This window comes from Euleptes europaea, chromosome 7 (genome assembly GCF_029931775.1).
Source record: "Euleptes europaea isolate rEulEur1 chromosome 7, rEulEur1.hap1, whole genome shotgun sequence".
Lineage (NCBI taxonomy): Eukaryota > Metazoa > Chordata > Lepidosauria > Squamata > Sphaerodactylidae > Euleptes > Euleptes europaea.
The window spans coordinates 91453052-91475559 of record NC_079318.1 but is presented as its reverse complement, the minus strand read 5'-3'; the positions used below and the strand labels follow the sequence as shown (position 1 = coordinate 91475559).

The window sequence follows — 22508 nt, the reverse complement described above, 5'->3', positions numbered from 1 at the left end:
CAAGTGTACGAGTGGGGAATCAAACCCGGTTCTACAGAGTCGAGTCCACCGCTCTTAACCACTACACCACACATCTTAAAAGGATGTGTGTGGCTCCATGTTTACCAAAGTAATATATCGGTTTTCCACTCCTTTCCTTTGGCAGCCAATTCGCAACAGCACATGCTTCTTGTCGGAAATGCATAACTCTGATGTAGATTTGCACTCTTTGCATAGAGCTGCGTGTTAGGAAACACGCAGACGCCAGATTTAAAGAATATCTGTCGAGGCTTCAGCCAAAACAAAAGACCAGACAAGCTCTCCTATTAATTGCCACGCTGCCTTTGCCAAACAGGAAGTCTAAATATTACCAAGAACAACAGTAATATTTAATTGTTATTACAGGGTTGGATCTGCAGCTCATTTTCTGCCAGCGGAAGTGCATTTCCACAGGGAGAGGCGATTTTTCAGCAATTTCCACCTGCCAATGCAGACGTATGCATCATACCTACGGCTGCCAACCTCCGGGTACTAGCTGGAGATCTCCTGCTATTACAAATGATCTCCAGCCGATAGAGATCAGTTCCCCTGGAGAAAATGGCTGCTTTGGCCATTGGACTCTATGGCCTTGAAGCCCCTCCCCAAACCCCGCCCTCCTCAGGCTCCACCCCAAAACCTCCCGCCGGTGGCGGAGGGGGATCTGGCAACCCTAATCATACCTCCATGGAAATCTAAATATGAAAAATAGGGTTGCCAGACTCCAGGTAGTACCTGCAGATCTCCCACTATTACAGTAGATCTCCAGGCTGCAGAGATCAGTTTCCCCGGAGAAAATGTCTGCTTTGGAAGGGGGACTCTATGGCGTTGTCCCCTGCTGAGGCCCCTCCCCTCCCCAATCCCTGCTCTCCCCAGGCTCCACCCACCCACCCCCAAAAAAATCTCCAGGTATTTCCCAACCCAGAGCTAGCAGCTATAGACACCAGGGTATTCTTGAGGGGCTGATCTCTGGGGGCCGAATGCTGGATATTTCGAGGTGGGGGAGAACGTCCATTCGGCGTTTGGATACAGCACAACCTAACGCTAACTACGCATCTTCCTCCTGTTTCAGATGCAAGAATGAGGCCAGGAGTTGGTGGTATACTGTCGCCTCAAATGGCAAGAAAAGAGGAGATTTGGGGACCAGCAAAATTCAAGCTGAACCTCTGATCATCAACTAGGGTTGCCACATTCCCGGTGGGCCATCAAAAATACCAGTATAGGGCTCAGAATACGATTCACAAATTCACTCAGCGCTTAGTGAAAATGCCACTAAGCCAATTTTACTAATGAACTACCATTAACAAAAATGAACGACAATGAACAACCACAATAATGGCGGTGTAAATCACAAATTACAAACAATATACAACTAATACAACAACGACTTGAAATATACAAGAAGAGCCTTCTTCAAAAGGTAAGTGCAATATGAGTCCATGTCTAAATAGGGTTTCCCAAAGGAATTCTTAACTTTTTATTTCTTTTCTTTCAGTTGTAGACGTCTCCATGGAAAATAAATGTCTTCATAGAGTTAGGCACGACATATATGGAAACGTTCTCCGGATTAACAATCACATTTTTACCAACAAATTGGCTTCTTCCGCCAAAAATTAAAATCGTAAATAATAACAATAAAGATAATATGCAACTTTCCAGGTGGGTGCTGGAGATCTCCTGGTATTACAACCGGTCAGCAACTGGAATTAGAAAATGGCCTCTATGGCATTATACCCCAGTGAAGTCCCTCCCTTCCTCAAACCCCACCCTCCTCAGGCTCCATCCCCCAAATCTCCAGGTATTTCCCAACCAAGACCTGGCAACTAGGGTTGCCAACCTCCAGGCACTAGCTGGAGATATCCTACTATTACAACTGATCTCCAGCCAAACGAGATCAGTTCCCCTGGAGAAAATGGCCACTTTGGCAACTGGACTCTATGGCACTGAAGTCCCTCCCCAAACTGCCCTCCTCAGGCTCCACCCCAAAAACCTCCCACTGGCGGCAAAGAGGGACCTGGCAACCCTAATCATCACCCACCTGCCACCCTTCTATCCTCTGCTTCTGAGTAGCCGTCTGGGCCTTTGCTCTGTTCCTTCGCCGCCGATCCTCTCCGTCGGCCCTTGGGGAATGAGCTAACGTTCACACCTTCTTTTATATCTTTCATATCACTTCCTTTTCTAGGTCTAACAACATTCCTGTCTACACCCTATCCCTCCTGTCGCTGTTGGGCCCATTATGCCTGAATCATACCTCTGTGCACACTTTCTTTAAAAAAAATAAATCTTCTGCAATATGAATTACCAGGGCAGATAACAAAGGGGTGGGGGGAATATATCAAGATGACAACAGAAACCACTAGTATGAAGCGTCTCTTTCATTGCTCAGCTTCTAAATAACGCTCCCAAAGCATTCAAGGAATCTCGTTCTTTCAGGAACCACCTAAACCAGGGATGTCTAACTCATTTGTTACGAGGGCTGGATAGGATATAAATGACACTTGGCCGGGCCATTAGGGTTGGCAACCTCCAGGCACTAGCTGGAGATCTCCTGCTATTACAACCGATCTCCAGCCGATAGAGATCAGTTCCCCTGGAGAAAATGGCCACTTTGGCAATTGGACTCTATGGCACAAGTCCCTCCCCAAACCCCGGCCTCCTCAGGCTCCGCCCCTACAAACCTCCCACCGGTGGCAAAGAGGGACCTGGCAACCCTACAGGCCATGTATACCATAAACTTTAATGCCAGGTACCGGAGATACAAACTTTATAGAAGACACAGGCAAAGCCAATTAATGATACTATTTCTTACTTTATTTTTTACTTAAAATACAAACATGCTGAATACAATAACGCTGTTACAGTATTTTCTTTTACTTCACAGTCTTTGATCGTTGACACCCCAGAACTGGGGGGGGGGGGCACTTGGCTGGCTCGCGGGCCGGATAAGAGCTCTCAAGGGGCCAGATCCGGCCCCCGGGGACTTATGTTTGACACCTGACCTAAACATTTCCAAAAGCACGTTTTGTGTCCAACTGGTCTAACTCCTCAAAAGAAGGAGCAGAACATAAATCCCATCTGTCAAATCCCAAACCTTGTGGGGGGGGGGGGGACCCGTACAGATGGCTATGGTTCACTTTTAATTTGGCTCCCAACACCAGACATCGTAGGAAAACAGCTAGAAACATCTAGAAAGTGACTATCCGCCAGCCGTCACTGACTTTGGCCTTTACTAAATGTTTTCAAATAAATTACTATCTTAGATGAGATCTAGCTGTTCTGATTCAAACTGCCATAATTGAGCTTTACCAGGAATCTAGGCAAACACCTGGTGTTTGTTTCAGCCATTAGCTATCCAGAATTTCCTTTTTTTTTTAAGTCTTCTGTCGCTATTCATATAGAGAAAAAATAAGTGCCCTCCCTTCTTCCATTCAGTAAGTTGCATCTATGATTGACGAGCTGGCTACATCTCTCCGGCACCCTGACAAACTTTGCTGTCGTCAGAAAAGCAAGCCTGAGAAAATTCTGGTTGTAGACAAATCTATGGTGAGACCACACTTGGAATACTGTATACAGTTCTGGTCACCACACCTAAAAAAGGATATTGCAGAGCTTGAGAAGGTGCAGAAAAGAGCAACCAAAATGATCAGGGGACTAAAGCAACTGCCCTATGAGGAGCAGTTAAAACGCTTAGGGCTGTTTAGCTTGGAAAGAAGGCAGTTAAGGGGAGACATGAGAGAGGTCTATAAAATTATGCATGGTTTGAAGAGAGTGGAGAGGGAGAAGCTTTTCTCCCTCTCTCATAATATTAGAACACGGGGTCATCTGCTAAAGCTGGAGGGCGAGAGATTAAAAACAGATAAAAGGAAGGATTTCTTCACACAACACATAAATGGTGGAACTCCCTGCCCCAGTTAAATGGTGGAACTCCCTGCCCCAGGATGTGGTGACGGCTGCCAACTTGGAAGGCTTTAAGAGGGGAGTGGACATGTTCATGGGGGAAATGGCTATTCAAGGCTACTAGTCAAAATGGATACTAGTCATGATGCATACCAGTTCTCTCCAGGATCAGAGGAGCATGCCTATTATATTAGGTGCTGTGGATCACAGGCAGGATGGTGCTGCTGCAGTCGTCTTGTTTGGGGGCTTCCTAGAGGCACCTGCTTGGCCACTGTGTGAACAGTCTGCTGGATGATGGACCTTGGTCTAATCCAGCATGGCCTTTCTTATGTTCTTACTTTCTTCCCTTGGGGGTAGAAAAAGCACGCCTGATCCCCAACAGATTCTCAAAGGATGGGAAGGATTATAAATTCTTAGGGCATGAAATAGAATCTCTTGATCTCCTGGGTTTTTCTGTCCACAAGCCTTGAATGTCGAAGTCTTTACCTAGGGACTCCATCTTGACCACTTGTTAAGGGTCAATGGGAAAAGTCCCAACTCTCAGAACTAAGGTAAGGGACGACTTTTAAATCCTGTAAACTGAAGAATTAGTAGCCTATCCTAGGAACAAGCTTTGAGCTTTGGGTTTACAGGATTGTGTGTTTTCACTGTTTCTTTCTATCCTTGCTCAGCTTGATTCTTCACAGATCATCTGTGCGCTCTTTTTATTGGTTCATTACATTTTCTTCTATTCTGAATGCTTGAAGCCTGATTTCTGTAAAAAAAAATCACGTCTATTTGATCCCACTTTCCAGAGAGTGGTAAAGTGGACGGCCAGGGGTGATCTTGCCATTCTTTGAACACGAACGTGTAACAGTCCGTCCCCGCACTAGCTAGTACAAGTGAAGCCTGAGATGCAGCAACCAGGCAGAACTTCTTAACGGCAAGGAAGACACGGAGAGCTGGATGTGCAAATCCATCCAGCGAGAGACACGCATCCAGATTTGTCGGTGGCAAAAGTTACTACACAGAGAGAATTTGATTGCCCCAGGAGTCAGGGAAAGGGGTGGCGTCCCCAGGAACCCTGCTGGGTTTTTTCCTGAGCTTCCAGGGCCTGCGGAAACAGTCTGTTCCTTCACGCCCGGCAGGAGCAAATAAACCAAAAGGCAAGAAGAGGTTTCTTCTATCCCCCTCCAAAAAAAGCGAGGGGAACAGCAGGTCCTCAAATACAGATCTTACAAAACCAAGACAAAGGGAAATTACAAACACACATTGCAAATGGAATACAAAATCTGCTAATAACCACATACACAAAGATACTGAAAGATACTTTTTAAAATCTGATAAAGGAACACCACACACATTAGAGCCGTAAAGAGACAACTGGGTTGGATAATTGTGTAAAATCATCCTCACATAACTGCCCCCGCAAAAAGAAACTTTTTTTCGGGGGGAGGACATAAATTGTCACTTTGGAGGGGTATGAACTGCTGCAGGAGGCAGCTGAATCCTCTACGTCCAAAATCTGAAACATTTAAAATTTCAGGATTATTGTGGAGGAAATTTCAATAACTATACCTGTCGAAAGGGACTTTTAAACACGTCATTTCAGTAGCTGTAGCCAATGTACTCCAAACTGAACCCTCCCGAATCCAAGAACACCGCATAATATAAATAAAGTGATTTATTAAAACACTGTACAGGAATGTACAATAAAAGAACAGTGAAACGCAAGGATAAAAACAAGAACGCTAAGTAACTAACCTAAGCACTTTTACAAGCACTGCTTCCAAACTAGATGTTACCTGGACAAGGCTGAGTCGGATATATAGGTAGAGTATCCCTTATCCTGACATCCCATAACCAGACTGAGCTGACCCTTTCAGCCGGCATGCAAGCAGATCTGTGCTGCCTGCTTTCAATGTTTCCTCTCACCTAAAAAAATAAAATACAGTGTACACTGCATCCTAGGTGGAGAAGGAAAGCCGGCCGTTGTTTGTTTGCTTGTAGTTAATCTTGTTTAACAGTTGATTCAGGTATTCTGGTGAGATAGTTACATCTTTGCTTTCTGATGGTACACAAAATTATTGAAAATATTGTTTAAAATTACATTCAGGCTATGTGTCTGAAGTGTCTCTGAGCTGTGCTCAGTGGTAGAGCATCTGCTTGGCACGTAGAAGGTCCCAGGTTCAATCCCTGGCATCTCCAGCTAAAGGGACGAGGCAAGCAGGAGATGGGGAAGACCCCTGCCTGAGACCCTGGAGAGCCGCTGCCGGTCTGAGAAGACAATACTGACATTGATGGACCAAGGGTCTGATTCAGTAGAAGGCAGCTTCATGTGTTCATAAATGAATTTGGGTCCCATCCCCAAGATATTTCATTATGTATATGAAAAATATTCCAATATATGGAAAGATCCAAAATACGGATCACTTCTGGTCCCAAGCAGTCCAGATAAGGGATGCTCAACCTGTAGTCCCAAAGTCCAAATCAAACAGGTGCCTGGCAGTTCCAGCCGACCCAGAATCAAAAGTGCCCAAAGCCAGTTGGATTCCAGTCAACAGACAGAACGAGAACACAAGATCTTTCTTTTATGCCTCACGAGACCTGCACTGGCGCAAATTGGGCTAACCCATCAAAGGCAGCCCCCATGACGTCGCCTGACCACTGGTATTACTGGCCAGGGGATTCAACCAACCAGGTAGGATTGCCAATTAGTTCCTGACCCTCTGCAGCTGTATCCAATCCAGTTAAGGAAGCAAGCGCCACAAATCTTTGCTTTGTGGTGTAGTGGTTAAGAGCGGTGGTTTGGAGCGGTGGACTCTAATCTGGCGAACCAGGTTTGATTCCCCCACTCCTCCACATGAGCGGTGGAGGCTAATCTGGTGGGCTGGATTTGTTTCCCCACTCCCACACATGAAGCCAGCTGGGTGACCTTGGGCTAGTCACAGCTCTCTTAGAGCTTTCTCAGCCCCACCTGCCTCACAAGGTGTCTGTTTTGGGGAGGGGAAGGGAACTGTAAGCCAGTTTGATTCTTCCTTAAGTGGGAGAGAAAGTCAGCATCTAAATACCAACTCTTCTTCTCCTTCTTTAACAAGATGGAATGTGTAGGCTCGCTTTGGCAGTCTTGAAACCGCCCGGCTGAATGAAACCGCCCAGAACCTGTAAACACCACCCATTCTCCTCACCTCTCCTTCAGAGCCAGTCAGCTCGACTTTGATGTCCCAGGGAGTAGAAATCACAGAATCCTAGAGTTGGAAGGTGCCCTAGAGGCCATCTAGTCCAACCCCCTGCTCAATGCAGGATCAGCCTGGAGCACCCCTGCCAAGTGCTTGTCCTGCCTCTGCTTAAAGATTGCCAGCGAGGGGGAGCTCACCACCTCCCTAGGCAGCCGATTCCACTGCTGAACAACTCCTTCTGTAAAAAAAATTGTTCCTAATATCGAGTCAGTACCTTTCTGCCCGTAATTTAAACCTATTATGGCGAGCCCTATCCTCTGCTGCCAACAGAAACAGCTCCCTGCTCTCCTCTAAGTGACGGCCCTTCAAATACTTCAAGAGAGCCATCCTGTCCCGCCCTCAACCTCCTCCATTTTATTTCTAACCACCATTGTTTGAATTTCGAAAGAAGAGACTACGAAATAGGCCTAATCTCTTGACAGTACCCTAGTATGGGTAGGGTTGCCAGGTTGCTTAGATTGGCAGGCAACTGCCCACCAATCCACTGCCTCGCTCGGAAGCGGGGATTACTTGCGCACGCAGCCGCGCCAACGCAACCACATCACTTCCTGTTCACACCCGGAAGCACTGCATCACAACAGGCCTTTTCCACTTGGGGAAAATGGAAGAGTACCTTTTAATCTGATCTAGATGACATTGCTAACATAAAGAAGAGTAATCAATTATATTAATAGCATATTGTGATTGAAACTTAATTGAGATATAAGAATAATTAAGATCAGACCATATCACGATGGGATAGAATACTTTATTAAGAGGCGGACGGAGGTGACGAAGTCAATAAATTTTCCTTTATTTTTTATTTTTATTTAGCACTTAAATAACTATAACAACATTACTTATGATTTAGTTTTTTATATTACTTTTATTGTTGTTTGTTAACATGGAAAATTTATATTATAAAAACCAATAAAAAATTTTAAAAAAACAACAACAACAGGCCTTTTCCACTCAAACTCCCAGCTTGAGTGGTAAATGGCCCGTTGCGATGCGGCACTTCTGGGTGTAAACAGGAAGTGATGCGATCACATTGGCGCAGCCGCGCTCACGCAATCCCTGCCTCAGCTCCGCCCCAAAAACCTCCCACCGGAAGAGAGGGGGGACCTGGCAACCCTAAGTATGGGGTTCCCCAATGGATAGCTCACCAGCCACTGCAAAGTAGCACGTGCGTCTTCTAGAAACCCCTGGAAAAGATCATGGGCAGAATCTGTCCTAGGCTTTTTTTTAAAGCTTTTCCCCCCTAGGACAGAACATAACTTGGTAACATGCCGGGGGGGGAAGTAGCTTGGGATAATTTTCATTACTCAGATGTGACTCTCATTAAAGAAAAGGTGGGCAACTCCCTGGCCTGTACACAACAGCTCATGTACCTGAGTGTATAGTCGAGAGAAATTTAAAGTCCCAATAATCAGGTCGCCAAAGCTAGCTTGATCTTGAGAACAGCAGAGCCAACATCTGATAAACACAAAAAACTGAGTTCAAATCTTCTGTAGTTCCACAGACTCTGAATGTTAAGACATTCACAAGACTGCAACTATATCACATTAATCAATAACTGAGTGCCATGAAATCACAAAACCGCTTCCCAACCTAAGAAGTGGTCTGAGCGGGATCTGAGCAAAGGCCCGCCTAGTCCTGAACCTGGTCTCCTGCAGTGCCCAGGCATGTGAGCCCAGAAAGTCAACACACAGGCACAAAAGAAACAACCCTCCCCTGCCACTCATCCCCAATATCTGCTGTTGAGAGGTGAACTACCTCTGCACATGGAGGCTCTGTTCAGCCACTGCATCTAACAGCCTTTGAGCTGTTTCTCCTCCCTGAGAACAGCTATACTCTTGGTCAGCATCCAGAGCCAGATCTAGGGGGCTGAGGGGGCAGCTGCCCTAGGCAGTGGGCAGAGGGGGGGCGCCGCAGCGGCAGCCAGAGGCTGCAGGCACGGCTGCCCACCCAACTGCTGTGCATGCCACCCTTCCTTATCAGCCTGCGCAACTGCTGCCTGGAGGAAGCAAGCAAGAAAGAAGAAGAGTTGGTTTTTATATGTCGACTTTCTCTACCACTTAAGGAAGAATCAAACTGGCTTACAATCACCTTCCCTTCCCCTCCCCACAATAGGCACCCTGTGAGGTAGGTGGGGCTGAGAGAGCTCTAAGACAGCTGTGACTAGCCCAAGAACACCCAGCTGGCTTCATGTGGAGGAGTGGGGAATCAACCCTGGTTCTCCAGATTAGAGTCCACCACTCCAAACCGCCGCTCTTAACCACTAAACCATGCTGGCTCTCCTGGCATGTCTGCTTTGAAACTTTGAAACTGCTGTGGATTCTTTTGGGTGTCAGGCACCTGCCTTGGTTAACCAATAAATGTTGTAGTTTTTCTAGAATAAAGATTCTGAATCTATTTTCTTTATTTGGGTAGAGGGCTCCCTTCATTTGGATGACTTGAGGAAACTCTTAAAATTGCTAAAGACAGATGAGAAGTACAAGTAAAAAGTGACAGAAACAGAACCAAAAGTCTAAATGCAGCATTCCAGCGACGCACAAGAAGAGACAAAGAGAACTATTATAATAACCAGTGCAAAGAAACAGGAGAGAATAACAAAAAAGGAAGAAAGATCATCACGGAAATACATTAACTGAAAGAATAAAGAAAAAGTGAGAACAACACACTGAAGAACTATTCAGAAGAGATGAAAGGATGACAAATTCTTTCCAAGAAGAATCTCTTGAAGAACCTACAGTTTTAGAAAGTGAAGTGAAAGCTGCACCGAGAGCAATTGAGAGAAACCAATCATCAGGAGCAGATAGGGTATCAATAGAGCTATTCCAAGCCATATAAATGGAGTCCATCAAAATCTTGACAAGAATATGCCAGCAAATATGGTAATTCAAACAATGGCCCACAGACTGGAAATGATCAATTTCCAATTCCAGAAAGGAGACGTCAAAGATTGCAGCAAGTATCGGACCATCACATTAATTTACCATGCAAGTAAAGCGATGCTCAAAATCCTACAACAAAGACTGTTACCATATATGGAACGATAAATGCCTGATGTTCAAGCTGGATTCAGAAAAGGAAGAGGCACTAGATATCATATTGCAAATTGACGTTGGTTACTGGAGCATACAAGAGAATTTCAGAAGAAAATCAGCTTGTGTTTCATAGATTACAGCAAAGCATTTGACTGTGCGGATCCTGAAAAGCAATGGCTAGTTTTAAAGGAAATAGGTGTGCCACAACATCTGACTGTTTTGAAGCACAACCTGTTCTCTGGACAAGAGGCCACTGTTAGGACAGAATATGGAGAAATAGAATGGTTTCCAATTGGCAAAGGTGTTAGACAAGGATGTATTTTAACTCCCTGTCTCTTCAGTCTGTTTGCAGAACATATAAGGAAAGCTGGTTTAGATTTAGATGAAGCTGGAGTGAAAATTGGAGGGAGGAACGTTAACAGTTTGAGATATGCTGATGATACTACATTACTGGCAGAAAATAGCGAAGACTTGAAACTACTACTGCTCAAAGTTAAAGTGACAAACCAGCACTACAGCTGAACATCAAGCAGACAAAAGTAATGACTACTGGAGAATTACTCACCTTTAAGGTGGACAACGAGGAAATTGAAATTGTTCACGCCTTTCTATTCCTTGGCTCCATCATCAACCAAAAGGGAGACTGCAGCCAAGAAATCGGAAGGAGATTGAGACCGGGAAGGGCAGCCATGAAGGAGCTAGAAAATATTCTGAAGTGTAAGGATGTGTCACTGGCAACCAAGATCAAGTTAATTCATGTCAAAGTATCCCTATTATGATGCATGGGTGTGAAAGCTGGACAATGAAGAAAGCTGACAGGAAGAAAGCAGACTCCTTTGAAGTGTGGTGTAGGAAGAGAGTGTTACGGATACCACGTACTGCCAAAAAAACCAAATCAGTGGGTTCTAGATAAACCAAGCCTGAACTGTCCCTAGAAGCTAAAATGACTAAACTGAGGCTGTCCTACTTTGGTCACATTATGAGAAGAGAAAACTCACTTGAAAAGGCAATGCTCACTTTATCCTCCGTTTCAGCCAGGATCAAAGCAACCCGGGTTGGGGGAAATTGTATGCATTGGCTGGAATGATCAGGGACGAAACTGTATGCTAACTTGGGACTAATGTCCCAAGTTCAGATCAAGTCCCACCCCTTTAAATGCTGCTCTGTAATTGGCTGACTTCGAAGTACTCCCCCTGAGATTTCCTTCCCCCCCCCCCCAATTGCTGCATAAAAAAGCATTTTAAGAACAAAAAAATGGAGCAATCTGAAAGAAGGGGGGGAGAAAACACCAATGGTCATTTATCCATGGTCACTTTACCCTCCTTTATTCCCTGTTTCAGCCAGGATCAAAGTTTTCAGTATGCACGTTACCTCATTCCTTGGAAGCTCAACGCTGTTTCTATGCAAAACGAACCCGGCTTTCCCATTCCTCTTCCGGCCCGAATTAAACCGTTCATCCTGGCTCATTCCAGAGTCACAGAGCGTGCATACTCCGTTCTCGGGTTGAGCTTCACTCCACCTTTTTCCAAACCCCTCTTCAAGGCAGCATGCAGAGAGCCAAACAGGGAAAGCACAGAAGATTGGCTTCTCTCACAGCCAATCACAAAGCAGTGTGTAAAGAGGCAGGGATTCAAGTGCTTCCTGCTACCTCGGAGATCTTTCTGAGCAAAAGAAAGGCTTTTTTAAAACGAGGCTTGGATTCCCCCCCCCCCTTCTTTCAGATTGCTCTGTTTTTTGTTCTTAAAATGCTTTTTTATGCGGCAGTTGGGTCTGGGGGAAAGGAGATCTTCTCTCAGGGTGAGTACTGCGAAGTCAGCCAATTACAGAGCAGCATTTAAAGGGGTGGGACTTGGCTTGAACTTGGGAGGCTGCTTTATGATTCTATGAACTCCCTTGGCTCCAGACAATGTAACAGTGCAATTATTCATTAGCAATTCACAGACGTCAACACAAATTTATTGTAGTTTAAAAGTGTTGTTGATTGTATATGTATATTACATAAGTTGATTATGTACATATATATATAAAGAACACATATATTACTATGTGAATGAATGGTTTTATTTGCATTTAGCCATAGGCCATCACAGACATGTCAAGGAAACCACAGATACATAATAAAAGGAAATATTAGGTTAAAATTCTGGATTAATAAAAATATACATAATAAAACTATGCTAAAGTGATGCATACAAAAAATAATAATAACTAAAAATTGTGGTGGTGTCCCAATCGGCCAATTGGACCTAGCAACCATTAAAATCAACTTGAAGGATCAGCTCCCTTAGCAGCCATATTGGCCCTTATTTCCTTTGCTGCCAGAGCATACAGGGCAGTCCTATGAGAAACAAACCCATTGGTAACTTTTAACAAAAATACTAGTTTCTCGGCACTAGGACAAGTGCTTAGGCTAGAAACCATATATTACTATGTATGGGTGTGAAAGCTGGACAATGAAGAAAGCTGATAGGAGGAAAGTAGATTACTTTGAAATGTGGTGTGGGAGGAGAGGGTTACAGATACCCTGGACTGCCAAAAAAAACCAAATCCATGGGTTCTAGATCAAGTCAAGCCTGAACTGACCCTAGAAGCTAAAATGACTAAGCTGAGGCTATCGTATTTTGGTCTCATTATGAGAAGACGTCACTGGAAAAGACAGTCATGCCAGGAAAAGTTGAGGGCAGAAGGAAAAGAGGAAGACCCAACAAGGGATGGATTGACACAATAAAGGAAGAAGAAGAAGAGTTGGTTTTTATATGCCGACTTTCTCTCCCACTTAAGGGAGACTCAAACCGGCTTACAATCACCTTCCCTTCCCCTACCCACAACAGACACCCTGTGAGGTAGGTGGGGCTGACAGAGCTGTGACTAGCCCAAGGTCACGCAGCTGGCTTCGTGGGGAGGAACGGGGAAACAAATCCAGTTCACCAGATTAGCCTCCGCCGCTCCTGTGGGGGAGTGGGGAATCAAACCCGGTTCTCCAGATCAGAGTCCACTGCTCCAAACCACCGCTCTTAATCACTACACCACGCTGGCTTTCCAAATAGAGGATGTATCTGATATTAAATTGATAAGAACAGATACTACACTTGATCGCAGGCAAAAGGCCGAGAAGCCAGAGCCCTCAATTCGCAAGACCTGATCAAGGCTGTCAAAGATAGGACATTTTGGAGGACTCTGATTCATAGGGTCGTCATGAGTCGGAAGCGACTTGACGGCACTTAACACACACACATATTAAAACATATATATGGGAGGGGTCGTTTTGTCCTCCTTGCCCCCTTCAAACAAAATGCAGGTCAGCACTTTAACCCTTGCAGCAGTGAGTTCCATCTGTCAGTTCAAGTAATCCCTTCAACCTTTGAACTGCGGCTTGCCATTCCCAATGAAACGCGGCCGGAAACGAGAATCAGCCCCGTTCAGGGCCATTCAACTGCACCAAAACGGGTCTCCCGTTCAGCAAGGCAGCCACCAACCCATGCTTAACGTCTAGCGTTTCCCTGTTCCTAGTTCTTGGTGTCCCAGACAGGAATTAGAAACCAGAGCCATATTGGACAAACTAAACGCGCGTGGATGGGAGGCAGGTGACATTAACAGCTGGCCGTGACCCGGGAGGTCCCTGGTTCGAATGTCACCAGGCAAGCCACGACCTAACACACACACACAGCCCTGCAACCATGGGGAGACTATTAATACTAACCTCCCTTCTGCGGCTGCCCCCAAGAGATCCCCATTCGTGAGGCTCGCAAGAAGTAGTTGGCTTTTATATGACAACTTTCTCTACCACTTAAGGGAGACTTAAACCGGCTTACAATCACCTTCCCTTCCCCGCAACAGCCACCCTGTGAGGTGGGTGGGGCTGAGAGTGCTCTAAGAGAGCTGTGACAAGCCCAAGATCAGCTCTCCAGATCAGAGCCCACCGCCCCAAACCACCGCTCTTAACCACTACACCACGCTTGCAAGGAGCGCCGGCTGCACAGAAGCCACGCTGCACAGGACAGCTTGGCGCTACAAAACCAGCCGCCCGGTGCACGTCGGGGATCTCTTGGGTTCCTTACCGGGGAGCTCCTGGGTTCCTTACCGGGGAGCTCCTGGGTTCCTTACCGGGGAGCTCCTGGGTTCCTTACCGGGGATCTCCTGGGTTCCTTACCGGGGATCTCTTGGGTTCCTTACTGGGGAGCTCCTGGGTTCCTTACCGGGGAGCTCCTGGGTTCCTTACCGGGGATCTCCTGGGTTCCTTACCGGGGATCTCTTGGGTTCCTTACCGGGGATCTCTTGGGTTCCTTACCGGGGAGCTCCTGGGTTCCTTACCGGGGAGCTCCTGGGTTCCTTACCGGGGAGCTCCTGGGTTCCTTACCGGGGATCTCCTGGGTTCCTTACCGGGGATCTCTTGGGTTCCTTACTGGGGAGCTCCTGGGTTCCTTACCGGGGAGCTCCTGGGTTCCTTACCGGGGATCTCCTGGGTTCCTTACCGGGGATCTCTTGGGTTCCTTACCGGGGATCTCTTGGGTTCCTTACCGGGGAGCTCCTGGGTTCCTTACCGGGGAGCTCCTGGGTTCCTTACCGGGGAGCTCCTGGGTTCCTTACCGGGGAGCTCCTGGGTTCCTTACCGGGGAGCTCCTGGGTTCCTTACCGGGGAGCTCCTGGGTTCCTTACCGGGGATATCTTGGGTTCCTTACCGGGGAGCTCCTGGGTTCCTTACCGGGGAGCTCCTGGGTTCCTTACCGGGGAGCTCCTGGGTTCCTTACCGGGGATCTCTTGGGTTCCTTACCGGGGAGCTCCTGGGTTCCTTACCGGGGATCTCTTGGGTTCCTTACCGGGGAGCTCCTGGGTTCCTTACCGGGGATCTCTTGGGTTCCTTACCGGGGATCTCCTGGGTTCCTTACCGGGGATCTCCTGGGTTCCTTACCGGGGATCTCTTGGGTTCCTTACCGGGGATCTCTTGGGCTCCTTACCGGGGAGCTCCTGGGTTCCTTACCATCTCCATCTCCCCTCCCAGTTATCAGCGGAAGGGGGGGGGAAATCACCTGAATCCTAAAGGTGCAGCTCCCAAAAGCCTGCGTCAGCGACTCTCGAGTAAACCCGGTGCCTCTCTTTGCCCGCGCTTGGAGGGAGGTCCGCAAAGGGGTTGGGGCGGAGAAGGAGGCGGGGGAGACGGAAGCAGAGCCTCCCCGGGGGTCAAATCCAATTACCCCCCCCCCACCCCAAAAATACCAGCTCCCGACCCAAGGCGTCCCCGTCCCCCCCCCCCTTACCTGGCGCGTCCGGCCCTTCCTCCTCTGCCCGCCGCAGACGCTCCGCCCGGGCGGCGCTGCCAAAGTCCCAGCAGGCAAGGAAGCGGGTCACGTGATCCCTCCCCCCCCCAGTCACATGAGCTGCTCTCCCGCACAGCTGCGGGGAAGAGGAGGAAGGAACCAAAGGGAGTGGCGGCGGGGGGGACCGGTCGCCTTCCTCCCCAGCCCGTGGGGCGCGTCCGGGGCCGCTGGAGCCGCCTTGTGCGCCGGACGCAAACCTCTGCGCGCTTACTCGGAAGGAGACCTCATCGTGTGCCAAGAGAACATAAGAAAGGCCCCGCTGGATCAGACCCAGGCCCATCGAGTCCAGCAGTCTGTTCACACAGGGGCCAACCAGGGGCCTCTGGGAAGCCCCCAAATAAGACAGCTGCAGCAGCATTTATCCTGCCTGTGTCCCACAGCACCTAATATAATAGGCATGCCCCTCTGATCCTGGAGATAATAGCTATGCATCATGACTAGTATCCATTTTTACTAGTAGCCATGAATACCCCTCTCCTCCATGAACCTATCCACTCATCAGAACATAAGAAAGGCCCCGCTGGATCAGACTAAAGCCCATCACGTCCAGCAGTCTGTCCACACAGTGGCCAACCAGGGGCCTCTGGGAAGCCCACAAGCAAGACGACTGGAGCAGCACCGTCCTGCCTGTGCTCCACAGCACCTAAGATAACAGGCATGCTCCTCCGATCCTGGAGAGAATAGGGCTGCATCAGGACTATTATCCATTCTGACTAGTAGCCGTGGATAGCCCTCTCCTCCGTGAACGCGTCCACTCCCCTCTTCAAGCCTTCCAGGCTGGCAGCCATCACCACATCCTGGGGCAGGGAGTTCCACAATTTAACTATAAGAACAAGAACATAAGAAAGGCCCTGCTGGATCAGACCAAGGCCCACTGAGTCCAGCAGCCTGTTCACACAGCAGCCAACCAGGGGCCTCTAAGAAGCCCACAAGCAAGACGACTGCAGCAGCATTGTCCTGCCTGTATCCCACAACAACTAATATAATAGGCCTGCTCCTCTGATCCTGGAGTCAACAGGTATGCATCATGACTAGTATCCATTTTGACTACTAGCCATGGATAGCCCTATCCTCCAGGAACATGTCCACTCATAAGAACGTAAGAAAAGCCATGCTGGATCAGACCGAGGCCCATCAAGTCCAGCAGTCTGTTTGCACAGTGACCAACCAGGGAAGCCCCCAAACAAGACGACTGCAGCAGCATTTATCCTGCCTGTGCTCCACAGCACCTCATATATTAGGCATGTCCCTCTGATACTGGAGAGACTAGGTATGCAGCATGACTAGTATCCATTCTGACTAGTAGCCATGGATAGCCCTCTCCTCCAGGAACGTGTCCACTCCCCTCTTCAAGCCTTCCCAGTTGGCAGCCATCACCAGATCCTGGGGCAGGGAGTTCCACAGTTTAAGTATGCATTGTATTAAGACTTTTATCAGTAGAAAACTGCAAGAGTCCAGCAGCACCTTAAAGACTAACAAAATAGCCCTATCTTCCACAAGAACATAAGAAAGGCCATGCCGGATCGGACCCAAGCCCATCAAGGCCAGCAGTCGGTTCACACAGTGGCCAACCAAGTACCTCCAGGAAGCCCACAGACAAGACGACTGCAGCAGCATTGTCCTGCCTGTGTTCCACAGCACCTAATATAACAGGCATGCTCCTCCGATCCTGGAGAGAATAGGGATGCATCATGACTAGTATCCATTCTGACTAGTAGCCATGGATAGCCCTGTCCTCCATGAACATGTCCACTCCCCTCTTCAAGCCTTCCAAGCTGGCAGCCAAATTGGTGGTTTGCTGTTGCACCTGTTCAATAGCATAGCATAAAAATCAGAAACCGTGCTATAATTAGCCAACACTGGAACATCAAGTTTGGTCTTTTTCAATACAGATCTAATCTCTGCCTCCTTGAGGACCTGGAGGGAAATGCCCTCAACCGGTGAGGCGTTCACAGTACTACCCAATGCTGTGTGTAATGACTCCTTGCAAGGCGTCTTATAGCATTCACGTAGAGAACCGGCAAGCTCCAGAAGCTGCTTCATATACCAGAATCTAGTTTAGGAAGGATGCTTAGCTGCAGTAAATTTACGGTGACATAGGGTTAAAATAGCCGTGTCTTTTTAATGTGGAGCTTCAAGCCAGATTTCATCGCCTCCTTTCCATTTCGATATCATGTATCAGTACTGTGAATTTATACAAAGGACGGCTTGTTCCGGCTCAGGGTGTAGCTTCACGACCGCTACGGTTACCAACCTCCAGACACTAGCTGGAGATCTGCTATTGCAACTGATCTCCAGCCGATAAAGATCAGTTCACCTGCAGGAAAGGACAGCTTTGGCAATTGGACTCTATGGCATTGAAGTCCCTCCCCTCCCCAAACCCTGCCCTCCTCTGGCTCCGTAAATCTGCCAAAGCCCCTCCAGCAAATACCCTCTGAAACTTAACGGTCTTGTGTGCTTTCTTTAGGAAAGAACCTTATAACTTTAAGACTGTTGACCTTGCCTAACACCTGTAACTGGAGGAGGGAGGAGAAGAAGAAGAAGAGTTGGTTTTTATATGCCGAATTTCTCTACCAATTAAGGGAGACTCAAACCAGTTTACAATCACCTGGGCCATCCAGGTCAGGATTTTGGCCATAGTTGCTGTTTATTTTGGATAGTACCTGGAGGTTGGCAACCCTACTAAGAAATGCAAAGACAGAAGTCTACGTTAATAAAGAGAGACAATGCAAAGATTATAATACAGGCAAATCTGCCAAAGCCCCTCCACCAAATACCCTCTGAAACTTAACGATCTTGTGTGCTAGTTGTGAGGAAGAGCAAAGACATACGTCAAGCCTTTCCCGTGATTTCACATTTCACACCCATAAGGACTAGTGTGGGAATCGGAAAGAGCGAGGCAAGGCAGTCAGTATGATACAAACAGACCTCCCGTCTTGAGAGCTGGGTTTTATTATATAGGAACTGAAATCAGTGACAGAGCTGACCAAGGCAGAAAGCAGCAGGATTCAGTGACTAGAACAGCTTGTACAGCGAATGGTACAATGTTGCAGATAGAGTATAGGGAGGAAGAAGCCTTTCCTTTGTTTAAACCCTCTGGACAAAGGCAGTCTGAAGTGGCGTGGTTTCCCAGCGCCGCTTGACTGACTGAGGAATGATGCAGAGGTCTCACCCGAGATGACGTGGATGAAAACCCTACATCTCCCCCTTTTTTGTTTTAAGCAAATGATAGGCATAAAACATTGCACGTTGTTAAGTGTGCTGCTGAGAAAAGGAACACATAGTAGACAACAGATTAGGGATACGTTGTATGAGACAGCAAATTGTTATACTTATTTCAAGGAAGCAGAGACCATACAGAAAAAGGTTGCGAAGCCAGCCTCCACTGGGTAACTAAGACCAAAGGGCCTCCCACCATGAGGGAAGAATGTTTTGCTGAATGGAGTTGGCCAGATTGCGCAGCTGAGTAAGCTGTGAATAAGTAACTTGTAACTGTTTGAGTAACCAAGGCAGCAGAGATAACTAACTAGGGCAGCTGAGAAAACAACAACTTCATATATGGTGCAGGAACTAGAAACCTTGTTGATTGGTTTAAACCCCTTTGCAAAGAGGCGGTCATTTGGTGACGTGGTGTGCCAACCATCACCTGACCGTCCCAAGGCCTTGTGGGTATGGCGGTGGTGTGCCAGCTCGCCAATAGGCCACAACCCTACATTTTAAGCTGGTGATAGACATAATATATAGCACAGCGCTGAAAATGTTTTTGTTAGAGAAAGAACACATATTGTACAGATTAAAACCGAAACTTGTGAAAAGGAGTACTGTTTCAGTGAGAGCCAGTAATGGATGCAAACAGCGTTGAGTGGTTTAAGTGTTGTAGTTCAGAAAGAACCAATTCAGGAGAGTTGAAGGGAGTAGGCAGAAAAGACATAATAGAGGCAGATAGAGGAGGCTCAGAAATCAGAGAGACATTGTTGCCATGGAAAGCAAATATGTAAGCAGCATAAGTTTGGTGCAGAGAAATCATGCTTGACCCCCTGCACCCCAGAACCTAAGAGGCAAAAACACAATATGATCATGACTGAGTTCACAGTGAGCTGAGCAAAAACAGCAGCTAGGAAGTTCTCTCGGGTCACAGGCAAAGTTTGCTTAGCCAACTCTTGTTGGGCTTGATTAGACAAGCTTTTGATGGCCCCCCTAAGTTACTGGAGGGTTCAGTCTGCGACGACCACGACTCCTCTCGGCCATAGGCTCAGAGTCTATCAACTGAAGGCTGAATTGAGGAATCGGGTTGGAGAGAGCCTGGCGCGACGCCATGAAAGTCAGGTTGCACACACCGTGCAGGCACCCACAGAAGTCCGGTAGGCTTTTGGACAGCAGCGTAGCCCCGACCCAACATGATGAGAGGCACCAGCCCATGCCAGTGGGGGTCGGGCAGACGGCGGTAGCGCACCAGGGGCTGTGGCAGCGGCTCGTCAGTTTGGAAGTGCCGCTGAGTCCTAGAAACAAATTTAGAATTAAAAGAGAGAAGGTTAAGAGGGTTGAGCGTAAAGGGAGCCTGAGCTAGTAGGCCCTCTTTGTCCAAGAGGGAGAGGCCAACTCCCCCTTGTTTTTTTAGTTTTTCAAGCATCCGTTTGAGAGTGCCGTTGGCACGTTTCACGATGGCTTGGCCCGTGGAATTATACGGGATGCCAAAGGTATGGCGCACTTGCCACCGGTTACAAAAGGCAGCGAATGTGAAGGAACAATAGGCAGGGCCATTGTCCGTTTTTAGTGCAGATGGAACACCCATAACCGAAAAGGCACGAATTAAATGGGTGCAGACATGCTTTATGTTTTTGCCTTTTTGCGGAGAAGCAAACAGATAACCAGAATAGGTATTTACAACCACATGGAGATATTTTCAGGGAGCAAATGGAGGAAATTGAGTAACATCCAGTTGCCACAATTGATTGGCTCCAAAACCACGAGGGTTCACACCAGTGGGAGGAAAAGAAGCCTGCCCATAACACTGAGGACATTGCTGAATGATGGCAGAGGCTTTTGCAAGGGGCAAACGAAATTGTTTCACCAAGGCTTTGGCGTTTTGGTGATGCATGGCATGACTTTTAATGGGAGAGAGAGCAGCATAGGAAACAAGGGAATCAGCCCGTGCATTTTTTTCAGAAATAATGCCAGGAAAGGGCTGATGACTGCGGATATGAGCGACAAACAGTAACCCTGTACGTTTTGCCAATTGAGAGCGCAAAGCAATGAACAGACTTAGGAGATTGTCATTACAGGAAGGAGACACATAGCTGCCTTTAATTTGGAAAATAACACTACAAACATACAAACTGTCGGAAATGAGATTGACTGCATCATGGGGGGAAAGACCCAAATGACAAGAACAGCCGCCGCCAGTTCAGAACGTTGGGGTGACTGCTGGGGGGTGTGTAAAGCGACTGTCCCACTGGCCTGTCGAATCTTGCCATGTGACAACTCCCCGGGAGGGGGAGCCATCTGTAAAAAGGGTGATCCTAGTGACAGGGGTAATGGAAAGGATGCTTCGCATTTGTAAAGGAAGCTGGGCTGGTATTTGGATTTTGGGATCTTGGGGCAAGTGGAAAAGCACCTGGCTATAAAATCCGGCCATGGCCATTTGAAGCTGATTATTTTGGGCTAGGGTTTGCTCCCAGGTAAGAGCAGTAAAGGGAACAACAACACTATGTGGCTCAGAACCAAACAGAGCCTTACAACGTAGACGACCCCTGGCGAGTAAGCGGGCAATCATCATAGGCACCGTAGAGGTGGTTGCACCTGCCGCATGAGCAAGGTACAGCCACTTCACGATGGCCACGTCACTTTTCTTTGGCTGATAGAGAATGGCACAGGGGGAAAAAGCCAAAATGACAAACATGATGAATTTTTTAGAAGTATTTGAAAAAGAAGAAAAAGGACCAAGCAAAAGAAAAAATGTGGAGATGTAAAACCATAAATTTTAGTATAGAACTGCAAAAACGTTTAAATTTAAAACGCAAAAATAAAATGGGCCCATATAGAGGGACCCTGAAAGGACAAAAAGTACTGGCTTACTGGGATAAGCAAGTTAGAACTGCAGTTGACTTAAGCACAGAAAGTTATTTTCAAGGAACAATAGAACCTTTTAAACAACTAATTTTTGGGTTAGGAGATGCTACTGAAGGTCTTGGCCGTAGCAACGGGAGGGGAGTACAGCGAGCTGGCTGGCATAGAATTGTTGCAACTTTAAGAATGTGAACGTGTTTGTGTGCTGTGTAGGCACACTGAGTGAATTGTGCAGCAGAGAAACAGAGAGCAGGAGAGAAAAAGAGGGGGGAAAGGTTTGTGGCATGCAGATCCAGAGGCCAAAGTGCCCTGGGTGTTACACCCACAAAGACAGCATAAACATTTGAATATATACATTTTAATAGCTGGTGGGAAACTTCTGCTGTTTTTTGCTTCGATGCAGATGTAGTCCAATTAAACACAGTTACCACTGTAGAATCATTTACATTATTTATACAATCCATTTCTTTCACTGACTTTGGCGTGTACCATGAGCTGCAGTTTCATGTTCCCGCCTTCCTTTGAAGAACTACATTGGAAATTCATTTGTTTTTCCCTACGCTATTTGTACATATTATAACCTTTATAACTTTTACCAGAATATGGACATAGGATAGGAGGGGTGAGGGAGAAGTGGAAATCAAGGCTTACTTGATTCCCCAGCCTCCCTTGTTAATTTTAGAGCACCCTGGGGGGTGTCTCCTGGAATGGCCTGGAGAATCTCCCGGAATGGCCTGGAGAATCTCCCGGAATGGCCTGGAGATTCCCCTGGAATGGCCTGGAGATGTGATTTTTGAGCATCTGGTGCATGCTGTTGCCGTTGCAGACACTTATGGATATTTTGGGAGTGTGAGGTGACCTAATTTATGCACAAAAATGGACTTATAGACAATGTGACTGCAAATTTTAAAGGCAAAATATTTTTGATCCTGAGGCTGTACCGGAATTGTGAAGAAGCAATCTGCAAG

General features: G+C 47.2%; 1 protein-coding gene and 1 pseudogene across 1 annotated transcript in view; both read right to left on the bottom strand.

Moving 5' to 3' along the window:
- The window catches only part of LOC130480876 (lysosomal acid glucosylceramidase-like), a 46975-nt gene extending 24928 nt beyond the window's left edge, over positions 1 to 22047 (bottom strand). The window contains exons 1-3 of the mRNA XM_056853496.1: positions 22018 to 22047; positions 21201 to 21328; positions 19812 to 19973 (exon numbers count right to left, since the gene is read on the bottom strand). Coding sequence (XP_056709474.1) covers positions 19812 to 19973; positions 21201 to 21328; positions 22018 to 22047 — 320 coding nt within the window. The remainder of the gene's footprint in view (positions 1 to 19811; positions 19974 to 21200; positions 21329 to 22017) is intronic.
- LOC130481259 (U2 spliceosomal RNA) lies at positions 13176 to 13278 on the bottom strand (annotated as a pseudogene).
- Positions 22048 to 22508: the final 461 nt, after the last annotated feature.